This window comes from Contarinia nasturtii, unplaced genomic scaffold, assembly GCF_009176525.2.
Source record: "Contarinia nasturtii isolate CC-2019 unplaced genomic scaffold, AAFC_CNas_1.1 Cnas_scaffold_1630, whole genome shotgun sequence".
Taxonomy (NCBI): Eukaryota; Metazoa; Arthropoda; class Insecta; order Diptera; family Cecidomyiidae; genus Contarinia; species Contarinia nasturtii.
Window position 1 is genome coordinate 74,198 of NW_022198965.1, and position 12,982 is coordinate 87,179.

Below are 12,982 nucleotides of genomic sequence, written 5' to 3' on the forward strand. Positions count from 1 at the left end.
ATGATTTTGAAGGTTCGACGCATACTGAGAAAAATCGAAGACAATGGCCCGTTCAGTGTAAGGTGAATGTGCTATTCGTAGCCCATTAATGAAGGTTTATACCAATAAAAAAGAATTTAATATTGTATGTTTGTTGTTCAAATGACGAACATCTGAATTTACTGCCAAAACTTTATGGACATATGTTATTTTACCCAAAAGGAGATCATAAATTAAAAATATAGAGGCATTTATACGCCATCTCCAAGGCGGTTGAATATTTAAAACATCACATCTAAATTGATACGGTGGTAGCACAAAATTTTCATCTCTTTGGTAAATAAATCTCAATGCCCATATCACAAAATCTTTCTGGATTGATTCTATTCTATTGGAATGGATACGGTGATATGGTTGCCATACAATACTCGCATACTCTAATTTTGTTCATTTCAAACTGAAGAGCGAATATATCTCTTTTTAATTTGATTCCTATTTATTGAGCACTTTGTAAAATATTCATTCTGATTTCCGCTGCAATTAGTTCTGAGTTTGAGCTCTTGTTCTTCCAGATACACAATTTACATATACTAAAATAGCCTGGCGTCCGAAGCCGGTAAATTGGCAACTCCACTAAACCACTGATGAAATCAACGTTAAGACATATTGTAATACATATTTGCAATGTGTTTGCTTAAAGCTATTAAAATAAATGGAGATGCCAAACTCAATTGTTACTTTTGGCACAAGGATAATATAGAGGGAAATATACGGTGGGCGCTGGTGAAGCAATTTTTGTTTGGAAGAGTTTGTTAAAAATTCAACAATACGCCACCTATTAAAGACAATAAAGATTTTCGTTACTACTGCTCTATTGACACAGCTCTAGCAAACTATATAGCTGTATTGCAAACGTATTGGTACTGAGCACACGACTCCGATTCTGTGTATGCGTGTGTGTTATAAATTTTGCACAAGCAGCTACGGTTGACAACTGAGTGCAGAATTTGCAATACAAACGGACACACAATATCAGAGTCAGTGTGTTCTTTAGTAACAAAAATCTTTATGTCTTTTAATAGATGTCGTATTCGTTGAATCTTCAACAAAAAATCTTCGATACCAGCACCCACCGGAAATATATGAAGCTCAAAAAGCTGTTTATATTATTTTACATTATTACATTGTATATCTGGTTTTGAACTCTTTGTATCCCAGCAAATTTCTCTGATTGTCAGACACATTTTTGTTCACTCAAAGTAACGTGTTGGTAGTGACATTGGCAAAAATGAATAAAAAAAATAACAGTAAAAGATTTTATTCCATTTTTTATGCAATTTCTCTTCAAATATGAGATTCGATATTGATGTTTTTTTATTGATTTTTTATACTATTTTTTTTGCAGAAATCTGTACGCAATAGACGATACAGAAAAGTATAATAATGCGTGAATATAACATGCCTATGTTATTTATAGCTCATGTTTGAGAGAGAAATATACTACGTTTTTGTAAAACGTCAAAACTTCTTACCCCGTAGACGTTATTTGGATTCGGTTAAATGTGATTTGAATGTTAGAGGGTATGATTGGTGTAGAGAAAGTCAAGACCTGGCTCTCGATAGGTAAGTTTGGAGAGGAATTGTTAGAGGAATTTGAGTCTAGTCGTTTCGTAAAAGACCACACACCGAAAGGTACAATCGGTCTATAAATGATTGTTGTTGTTGTTGTTGTTGTCAAAACTTCTTTCAATTCTTCTTCTTTAGACATCAAATTGACATTTTTGTTCGTAATATGACAATTAAGTGAGTGAATTGCTAGCTGCAATCATCCGCCAATGAAACCCCCTGGCAAATCGGAAAAGTTTTTCGATAAAAAATCCCTAGTTAAATTGGGTTTTTCTTTCTAGTTGGGAAAAAATTGAGTAAGTGGGGAGAATTTGGGTAAAAAAACCGGTATTTGAAAATTTGGCTATAGAACTTATAGGGAATGAACGGAACAAATTCACACACACACATCTCGAATAAAATCACTGCACCTAAAAGCGCCGCCTATACTGAATTTATGCTCTATACTACCAACAGAAAGCATGAGGCCATAAAAACGAAAAATTTCTATTGAAGATAATTTTGAATAGAAATTTCAAAATAGATACTTATGAAAAAATCGCTCCAAAAAATTTTCGCAGTTTCATTTTGAAAAAAATATATATTGTAAAGAAAAAATATGAACTGTTTTTTCTGGATTGAATATTATTTTATGCGTTATTTTGACTTTTAACGCAGTATGAAACACAGGCCAGAAATATTTACCGATTTTTTACTCTGTTTGGAGGGAAAAACGAGTCAGAAAAATGTCGGCTCGGAAAAAGTACATAATTTGCTCGAATTGTGCACAAATGTTGTTGAGTGGGTAGCGAAAATACAGAATGAGATGAAATGGAAATATGTTGAAAATTCTCCAACTTGAAAATTGAATGTGAAGATTCCATTAAATAAGATTGGAAATACGCGTGTCCGTATGCCAACCAACTAAATATGTGTACAACTAATGTATAGCTAAATTTATTGTTATGGACTTGTACCATGAACGTTGTGCAGAAGCGGACAAACACTGTGTAAGAGTCTTAACAAAAGCAACTGCAAAAATACCTTATAATAAATGCCAAGACTTTTCCATGTTTGTGCCATTTTTTGTGAGTACAAGTTTTGCTTTTCATGCCATCATCAATTCCCCTTGATACTTTCCTTTCGTAAACACATACATACTACATAGTACACACCCTTGAAAAAAGTATTACTTTTCTCACAACATCATTTTTGTTTCTTCCAATATAAATGAATATATATTTGGGAGTTATTCTTTTTTCTTTTCATATTTTATTTTCATGGCTGCTTGCCGTTGTCCAATAGCCACTATGTTGGAAATTATTGTTATTATGAATAAAATTGAGATCATTCATAATTTTCAATATGCAATAAACTCCACTTACCGAGTACAATTTAAACCAAGAGGTAACTCGTACTTCGGCAAGGCCACAATTTAATCAAGCCTAGCGGACTAATAAATAACTGTTATAAACTAATTTCTAAATTATAATTTGATTGAATGATGTTGTTGTTGTTGAATGAGGGCTGCTACTACTGCAGCTGCAGATGTCCATTGTTGACATTCTGATTCTGACCTCGATACAATGGCAATGGCTGATTGTTGTCAACACGGCGTGGTCTCCGTACATTTGGATGAATTGTCCGCTTGAACACCACGCATTCACCTGCATAATGATATAACAAGAACACATTATATCAATTCTTTTACAATTTGTATTTTGTATCATCAATTTCGATTGTTTGCATACCTTTGTAAAGGATCAACTTCGCTGCTGCGATATCACGATGCCATACAGTTGTGAGCGTTAGTTGTGCTCCTGCAGCTCCCTCGATTTCAACGTTTGCAACATTTGGTAGCCATGTTTTGAAGAAGCGTTGCTTCTTTGACACCAAACGACCATTCGTTCAATTGTTCGTCGCATTTGTAGTAATCGTTTGCTCACATTGGTTACGATGAGTATTGGTAAGCCAACAACTGGATTTGGTACACAACCCTGGGTTGTGAACCCACACATGTCTTGTATCGATCACGTCGAGTTTGTTCTGGATGTCGTCATGTACGCATCGACCATTCGAATGATGCAATTGCCACGTTTGGATCAGCCTTCTGGTGACGACCCATTTTGCTGCCTATTTACACTCAATTAAAAATAAAAAAAAAAGTAAAAAGAATTACATTAAATCATGGCATAAACTTTACTAAAACACTTTGAACAGAAAAAAAACACTCACTTCAGCACAAAAATATAAAGAAATATATGCCGGACAAAGAGACAATCAACTTACCGTTTCAAAATATTCGGCCAATCTCAAAACTAACAGCAAAATTCCAAAGAATAAATACATTGAACAAATGATGAACACACTACCAGAGAAACTCATTTTAAACTGAACTGTCAATTCGATTCATAATCACAGCAATGAAATCCCTACTACCGTGCTAGATGGTGTCGACACGAGTGGACGGATTTTTAAATTTATTTGAACGACGCCATGTTACTATACTTGTCCATTACAACGTACATGTAACAGAAGAAACACACAGTCCATGTCCACGCTAGTGGACATAAACGATTTGAACCGTCAATGTGAACTAGATCAAGTATAGAACTTTACATAGGATCATATACGATGAATATGGATTACACAGTCTGTTTCAAAATACCGTCACCAATGTCGACACCATTTGACATCAACATTTTGACAGTAAAAATATGTGTTATTGTTGTTGTCGTTTCATTGCTGTGTTCATAATACACACAAGATTTTATTACGTTCGATTGTGAAATTCCAATTTTAACACTCAACGCGCTTCTTCCAACAGTAAAATATATCGATGCAATAAATTCACTCTTTCGATCGCATGGCGAAATTATGATTTTTCACGTTGCTAGTTTGTGAATGTTCTGTTATTTTAAAATCAAGACAGAAACAAATACAAAATTCACCACGTAAATAAATCTATTATTTTGCAACATACATTAAAATCACATGAAAGGAATCATTTGTATAAAAAAAACTAACACGATGTGATGCGATGTGATGATTACAAGGCGAATTTTTGAATGTAAACAGATACTGTCGGCTTCGTTTTGACATGCACAACAGCCAACTGTCAAATGTCATACACATTCCAATAGGTCTCGAATTCGAAATTTGAATTTAAATTCATGAAATAAAAAAAAAATATATACGTTTAAAAAATGCGATAAAATGTCTCTTGCTGAAACAAAAATCAAATTTCTTTGTATACCAATTGTTTATTATTTTTTCTGCGACAAATGAATCATTATAATTGAAATACAAAATTAAAACTTAACGTTGTGTTGGGTCGGGTTCACATTGTGCTGTGGAATGTGAAAGCTACACACATAATCTATCTTTTATTTAACACGAAAATGACCACCAAAATGGGTCATAGCGTTACATTTTTCAACGTTAAAATGGATGAAAAACGTTACTACGAGTATACAAAAATTGAAATATCTTTACACAAACACTTTCACCTCTGATTACAAATGTAGATAAAACACGTAATTCCAAATCATTATTGCAGAATGGTATGTGTCAAATGTACCACAAAAAGACATCACACCAAAACCAATCTGAATTCATAATCAGAATGGGCGATACCAAATTTAAATTTTCGAATACCATTCAACCAGAAAAAATCGATATTTTTACGACATTTTTACTTCAAATCACAGATCAAGAATATACTATTAAATTCATTTTGAGCGTGACATTTTTTAAAGATATATTCATCTACAAATCTTTAAGCATCCTGTGCATAACATGATTTACAATCTATCTTTCATGTTCAAATGTATCTTTGGATATTAGCTTAAGGTGGGGTGTACAAATATAAAATCAACCAAAATTTTGGTAAATTTAATTTAAAATCAACTAAAAAAGAATTGGATTTATCATTTTTGACATCTCTGGAGCATATTTTTCAAAAGAGACTATTAGTTGAATAGGTTTTTTATTTACTACCTAAATTTAATTCGTTGTTGGTTGATTTTATATTAAATCTACCAAAATTGAAATAAAAAAACCATTTTTTTTCTTTTTTTGTACTCATAAATTAAAGCACTCTCTCAACTCACAGCATTTTTGAAACACTTTTAAACTAATTAATCCTCATTTGCTGGGCACATGAATTTTTTCTCTTATAAGTTGAAGTATTTTCACATCTGAAAATTTTAGTAATCAATCTCGTGTACCCCGCCCAGAGGCAGATCTATGTAAATTTATCAAAGCAAGAAAACTCATTGTTTGCAACAAAATATACAATATTTGGTACATTTAAATTCTGCAAATGTAAACAGACGTATAAAATCATGTATAAAATACGATCATAATATAAAATCGAATTTTTGGATCAATACACAAACCATGAACACAGCCAAAGTATTCAGAGTTTTTTTTTAAATATCTCTTCAATTGGCTGAGAAATTGTCAAGCAAAAAAAGTGTATCAGTCTGCCTCCCGTTTTCTCTTTCCTTTATATCGAAGTCCTGTATCTGTAAATGTATGCTATTATATCAATGCAGCTCAGGGTCCATCAGACTTGAAGATTCGTACATTTTTGTTAACGTTCAATGTTTTTCATTGTGTAATTCGTGCGCGCCTCCCCACTGCAGTTATTGGAATCTGCGATGCTTTTTCTTTTTTTCATGTTCGTCGCCTTTTTACACTCGCAAAATATTTCAAATATACAAACATCCAAATTTTATGAGCGTCAACGCCATTCTTCCGCCATCACCAACAATAATAAAAATAATAACGACATCCATTGCCACTGGATCATAAAGTACTGAATTCTAAGCCAAAAGAAGTCCTCGTATTACAAGAGTAAACAAAACGCAAGCAAAAAATCAAGAACTGGATGAGTACAGAACTGGCATGAATATTGATCTGGAACAAATTGTTTGGCAAACATTTGCTTTTATAGCATACAATTTTCTCATTTCATTCATCATGCTAAAATATTTATATTCATAAATTTGCACAAGCAAACACTCATATATACATTTTTTCCATAAAAAGTAACTCTTTCCAGCTCTCTTATGAAACAAATGCGAAAGAATAAATTATCATTATTATTATATAGTACTGAATGAAGTTAAATGGTGAATAATAAAGCAAGTAAATTCCACTTTCCACTCATATACATCTTAAGTATTTTTATATACAACGTACTGATGTAAAATTTTGTAGTCAAACATGAGGCATATCAACGAAAATGATAAAGAATGTAATTACAAACAATTCCACCCATTAAGATATGAGTAAAAAGAAAGAGATGTGTCGAGTCATGGTTATAAAATGCAGTAGATGTGAGCGCTCTATAATTCTATAAAAATGAATTGAACAAAGCCTGAAACACAATAGCGTACACAGAAAGAAAATATCAGCCGACGCCATACGCAAAACCGACTGGTACGTGCGCTCATACGTTTTTACATCTTTTACATCTATTACCATACGATTTTTCGACTGTGCGAAGATACGCACAAAGAGTAACGAATCAGTCGAAAAATCGTATGGTCACTAGATGTAAAAGATGTAAAAATGTATGAGCGCACGTACCAGTCGGTTTTGCGTATAGCGTCGGCTGATATTTTCTTACTGTGTACATCGCAAAGAAATCAGCAACGTTGATTCCTAAACAAAACTGTACGCTGAAGAAGGAAAAATGACGAAGAAGAAGATATGTGTACGATGTTCGTGAAGGAATAAATGGATGAAAAAGCAAATGCGTCTCAACGTTTACAATAAAATAAAACGAGATAATTTAATGGTTTTGTCTCATCTCAAATCGTGTACGTATTCAGCATTTGTTGTGTGCGTGTGTTTGCGTTCGGAAATGCTAAAATTGTTCCCCATAATGCAATAATAAATCATTTTCTCTTTCATATTTTCACAGCTACCGATTATCTCTCAAAATTTAAAATGTCACTAAATATTCCCACTTAACCCTCTAGTGCATAGCTCTGCGTTTAGACAGGTGTACATATCATTGTCCAAAATATATAATTAACTATAAAAAATGTTTACTCATAAACTATGTAAAACACATCCAGAAAGGTTTAGCCTTTCATTCCCATTTGACAATAGGTTTTTGTGCCATTACCTGCTGGCTCGAAAGTGCGTAAAATCGTGTGCTATTTGAAGCAAAAAAACTTCTTCTGAAGGTATACCCTTATTTTTGATTGAAATTTCCTCAGACTTGCTGATATTATGTATTTTGGTCAGAAAATAAGATTCACTGACTGTCAGCATTTTTTGTATGGCGGTGTTACATTTCAATAAACTCTCAGGAGAAGTCTCACATTCATTCTCGGACAATCATATATATAATATCAAGTTGGAAAGTGCCAATGCAACTTATAGAGTTTACGGCAATCATGCTCGGTGCACAGAAACTCACACACATATTGTACATTATCATGATCTTTACTATAAAAAGTGGGTATAGCCGCAGCAATGTAAAAACTCTTGGAAATAATAAAGCAGACAATGTAGTGCGATTGAGAAATTCAGTACATACATATAGGATATCGGGCGCATTGGTTTATTCTCATGTTATGCAACAACAACAAACACCGTAAAAAATGAATGTATTCTTTTTCTACGATTATTGCATAATTTTGTATCCTCCGTACACACATGTATGCGCAATCGTTGTTGACGTTATCTTATTGGAAATTTTGTGTAAAGACTTCAGTATATCGATTAGGTTAGCCGATAAATCCGACGACTAATAAAATATCTTCTACTAAGGATGTGGTCGTTGCTTGTTCAATCTGATCCATCCGTATGTATTCTAGTTTTTTTTAAATTTCTAATCATAATTTTCTCTTATTCTCCATTTCAGGTGGAATCTGGTCAATATCCACATATAATGGACTTGGAAACTATATACTGTAAGCTGTTGCACAATCGTGATCGATCGTTCATACCATTAATCGATGCCGAACCAGTTCATTTCCTTTGCACTTATAAAACGCATTGCTTTGCCTTGTGTCATTGCTGTGACTTTGATGCATGTGATTGTGAAATGACTTGCCCAAATAACTGTACATGTTTCCATGATCAATCTTGGTCAACTAACGTCGTCGAGTGTTCGTCAGCTGGATACATTGAAATGCCAACAAATATACCGATGGATACAACCGAGTTGTATATTGATGGAAATGACTTTGGTGAGCTTAGTGAACATAGTTTCATCGGTCGAAAGAACCTCAAAGTATTGTATGCTAATAGCTCAAATATTCAAGTAATCTACAATACGACATTTCATGGGTTGAAAAAATTGACGACACTTCATCTAGAGTACAATAAAATTTTACGATTACAGGGACAGGAGCTAAGTGCGTTGGAGAATTTACGTGAATTATACCTACAAAACAATCGTATCTCGTTTATCGGCAATCAAACATTTGCCGATTTACGCAAGCTTGAAGTGCTTCGTTTGGACAACAACAAATTGGTTCACTTTGAAATATGGCAACTTACACTAAATCCATATCTCGTTGAAATCGCATTGGCTGACAATATGTGGTCATGCGAATGCAATTACTTACACCGTTTTCGCAATTTTTTACAAACAAACACGGAGAAAATCAGCGATTCAAGTCGCATTGCTTGCGTTTACAACAATTTAACGAGTGTTCTCAAAGATAAAAATGGCTCAAAGTGCACGCTCAAAGACGGTGTATCGACCATTATACGGCCTCAAGACATAGAAAATTTATTACCGCTCTTGTTAGCGGCTACGTGCGCGTTTGTTGCTTTCTTCGGTCTGATCATTGGTATTTTTTGCTATCGCAATGAATTGAAACTTTGGGCACATACTCATTGTCTTCCAACCATGTGCTACAAGTCGGCCGCTTTCGTCGATGATTACGATAAAGATCGCCTATATGATGCCTATATTGCATACAGCTTACAAGACGAGCACTTTGTTAACCAAATTTTGGCAAACACATTGGAAAATGATGTTGGATATCGAATGTGTTTGCACTACCGCGACTTCAATACAATTACAAATTATATAGCTGATACAATAATCGAGGCGGTAGAAAGCTCAAAACGGGTAATTCTCGTGTTGTCTCGAAATTTCTTGTACAATGAATGGAGTCGATTTGAAGTGAAAAGTGCTATTCACGAAGTGCTAAAGCGACGACGAAAACTGATTTTTATTCTGTATGGCAATTTACCACGGCGAGACATCGATGCAGATATGCGTGAATATTTGCGAACCAATACTTGCATCGAATGGGATGATAAAAAGTTTTGGCAAAAATTACGCATCGCAATGCCACAAATTAGAAAAAATAATTGTCTGGCAAAACGATCGGCTGTCAATATTTATGCAACAGCAGCCCAAAACTATAATACGACTCAACGTCATGCCGATTACGGTAGACATATGGACTGCAATAATTATGCGACGATAAATGATTGCACAACCAATTACGCTGCAACACCCGCCAATCGAGACAAATACGAAACAGTCAATTGCTACAGCACGAATGAGCGTCGACCACTGCCACCGCCCATTTTATTAAGCGGAAAATCACTCGATCGACATAATCATCACGAATACGCGGTTCCTACGAATTGTACGAAAGACGAAGACCATAGCGGAAACAACAGTTTACTTAGTGCTGAAGCGAGTAGTGGCAGCAGTGGTAAACAGCCTCAACATCATCATCAACAACAACATCATCATCAACATCAAAGTAGTAGTAATAGTAGCGCTAGTACAGGTATTATCGGCAACAATATTGTTTCAAATCAAAATTTAACCATCAATTTGAGCGAAACGAACAGTTACAATAATAGCGCAAACAATAGCAATTGTTGCAATAACGAAGAATGCTGCAATAATAAATGTGATTTAAATTGTACACTCGACAGGCGATTGCCACAAGCTATGTGGGCCTAGTTTTAAGATTAGCTATCGGAACTCAAACGAAAATACCAAACCGAACATTAAACTGGAACTGAAACTAAAATTAAAATAAAATATAAAATTAACTAAATATTAATATTAAACATTTGTTAACAGAGTCAGAAACGGCATTAAACGTGATAGATATTACGTGTAGCAGAGAATTACATTCATAACTTGATTCGAAGTGAAAATAATAAATTATCCAAAAATAATAACAAATTTGGGATTTTTTTATTTTAAAAATTATTCAAAATGTAAATAATCAAAGCGATGAAATGATAAAAACGAACTATGTCAATATAGAATTTATTTCGATTTAAGAAAATATAAACAGCTTATAAATTAATAAGAAATGAAAATATGAATTACGTAAGCAAATGAATGCATTTAAAACTTAATTCTTATATACTTGACCAGAGAGAATAAAAAAATACCATCCAGAATAGCTGTTATGGATGGAATTTGATGAATTACTTCGAAATAGATGTAATGTAGCCAAACAATAAACTAAATAGATCCTGGGGAAATTCTTATTATGAACAATTACAAAATAAAAGGTCCGATCATCTGTTCAAAATCTGTATAGAAACACTGTAATGAAAGTCCATCTTTTGCGAAACCAATTGCCGTTTTGTTTAAATATTGTTTTTTACTTACTTCTTTAAGTTATTTGTTCGACTTAACCCACAAAAATGTGAAATAAATCAAAGCAATCGGTAAAAACTGTCGTTTTAAATATATTTTATCAGGTTATATACATAGAGAAAGAAATCGGTAACTCTGACTGCGTTAAATCACTAATATTATATTGATTTTCAGTATAAAATGTCTGACGAATATTTACGACGCGCTATAAACATCAAATCGGTATATTCAAAAATACAATAATGTTACATGTTTGCTCCGGTCCGTGTTACGTATTGCATTAAAAGTCAGAATTTCACATAAAATATTAATCAATCCAGGAAAAAAAACAGACCAGAAATTAAACGAAGAAGATTTACAAAAAATGCTGTAATTAACATTTGTGATTCATTGATAATTTTGTTTTCACTTTAAAAGATGAACCTTATTTCGTGAATATACCAATTTATCGTTTATAGTATGTGGTTAAAAAATCGTCGTTACCTGTGGTGAAAAAATCCTCTTAGAAAAGGTAAGAATTTTTTTAAGCAAATGCTTAATTCAAAATTTATGAGAAAACTGTTACTACATCATAATTCATATAATGCAAGGCACGATGATGGCAAGAGTGGCTACCAGACAAACCAAAATGACTCAAATTTGGATCACTTAAACCAAAAATAGCACAGATTTGAGACACTTAACATAAACCCAGATGACCATAGTGAAGCTGCTGCGTTACCCAGCTGTCATTATCTATGTGCTTTGATATACAGGGTGGGCCAGAATAAGTGTCGCTTTTATATATGCGCAAAAAACGTATTGTTTTTTACTAAAATTGAACAAAAACTTAATTGGGATTTAGAAGAGGGTCCAAAATTTTAGCGGGACCACCAAACGCAAACGTCGTAAAAACGATTTACACGCGGCGCGCACCATTTCGATGGGAATATCGTTCCAAATCTTGACGATTTTCTTTTTGAATGCATCCAATTTTGTAATTTTCTTAATCTTCAGCACTTTGTTTGCTAGATGTGCCGGTGCCCCATCTTGCTGAAACACCCACGATTCATCACCAAACACAGTTTCGGCATATGGCATAAAGATTTTGCGCAATATTTCTTCTTCATACACAGCTGCGTTAATTTTAACGCCTTTTCCAACGAAAACAAGGGGAAATTTCTGGTCGGCTGAAACGGCGGCCCAAACCATGACAAGTTACACATTTTGAAATCGTTCAATGACTAAATCATCTTCAGAAATGTCCTCAATTTTCGCTGCATAAACACGATCATTTTGCGCATTGAGACTTGGCTGCAAAAGGAACAACTTCTAGTCTGAAAAAACAATGTTTGAGGTTGCGCGCCGGCGTAGCAGTTCTTTGCAGTTTTGCTTTCTATCTTGCTTATTTTTGATTGTCAAGCCGTGTTTTCGGTTTTTTTTAAATGGTTTAACTCCCAAATCTTCTTTCAACACTCGTCGCATTGAAGATCGATTGATATTGTGCTCACGAGCCAAGATTCTAGCTCTTTTTTTGTTATTTCGACGAATTTTATCTCGTACTTTGTTGACCAGATCTTTTGTTCTTACGGATTTTTTTTCTGCCCGGTTTTCGCTTCACATCGACTGTTCCATGTTCCTTGTATCGTTTTATGGTGCGCTGAATAAATCTCAAATTGATATTGTCGCTCTGAAGCTTCCGAAAAATATCAACTTGTCGCAAACCTTTTTTGTGCAAATTCAAAACTAGTTGACGTTTCACATCCATAGCTATTGTAAAGTAAACAAGAATTGCGCAATACT

General features: G+C 33.9%; 1 protein-coding gene across 1 annotated transcript in view; it reads left to right on the plus strand.

Moving 5' to 3' along the window:
* The window catches only part of LOC116346699 (toll-like receptor 6), a 27,542-nt gene extending 16,708 nt beyond the window's left edge, over nt 1-10,834 (plus strand). Inside the window, exon 2 of the mRNA XM_031776891.1 lies at nt 8,471-10,834. Coding sequence (XP_031632751.1) covers nt 8,471-10,546 — 2,076 coding nt within the window. The 3' untranslated portion in view covers nt 10,547-10,834. The remainder of the gene's footprint in view (nt 1-8,470) is intronic.
* The last annotated feature ends 2,148 nt before the right edge of the window (nt 10,835-12,982 follow it).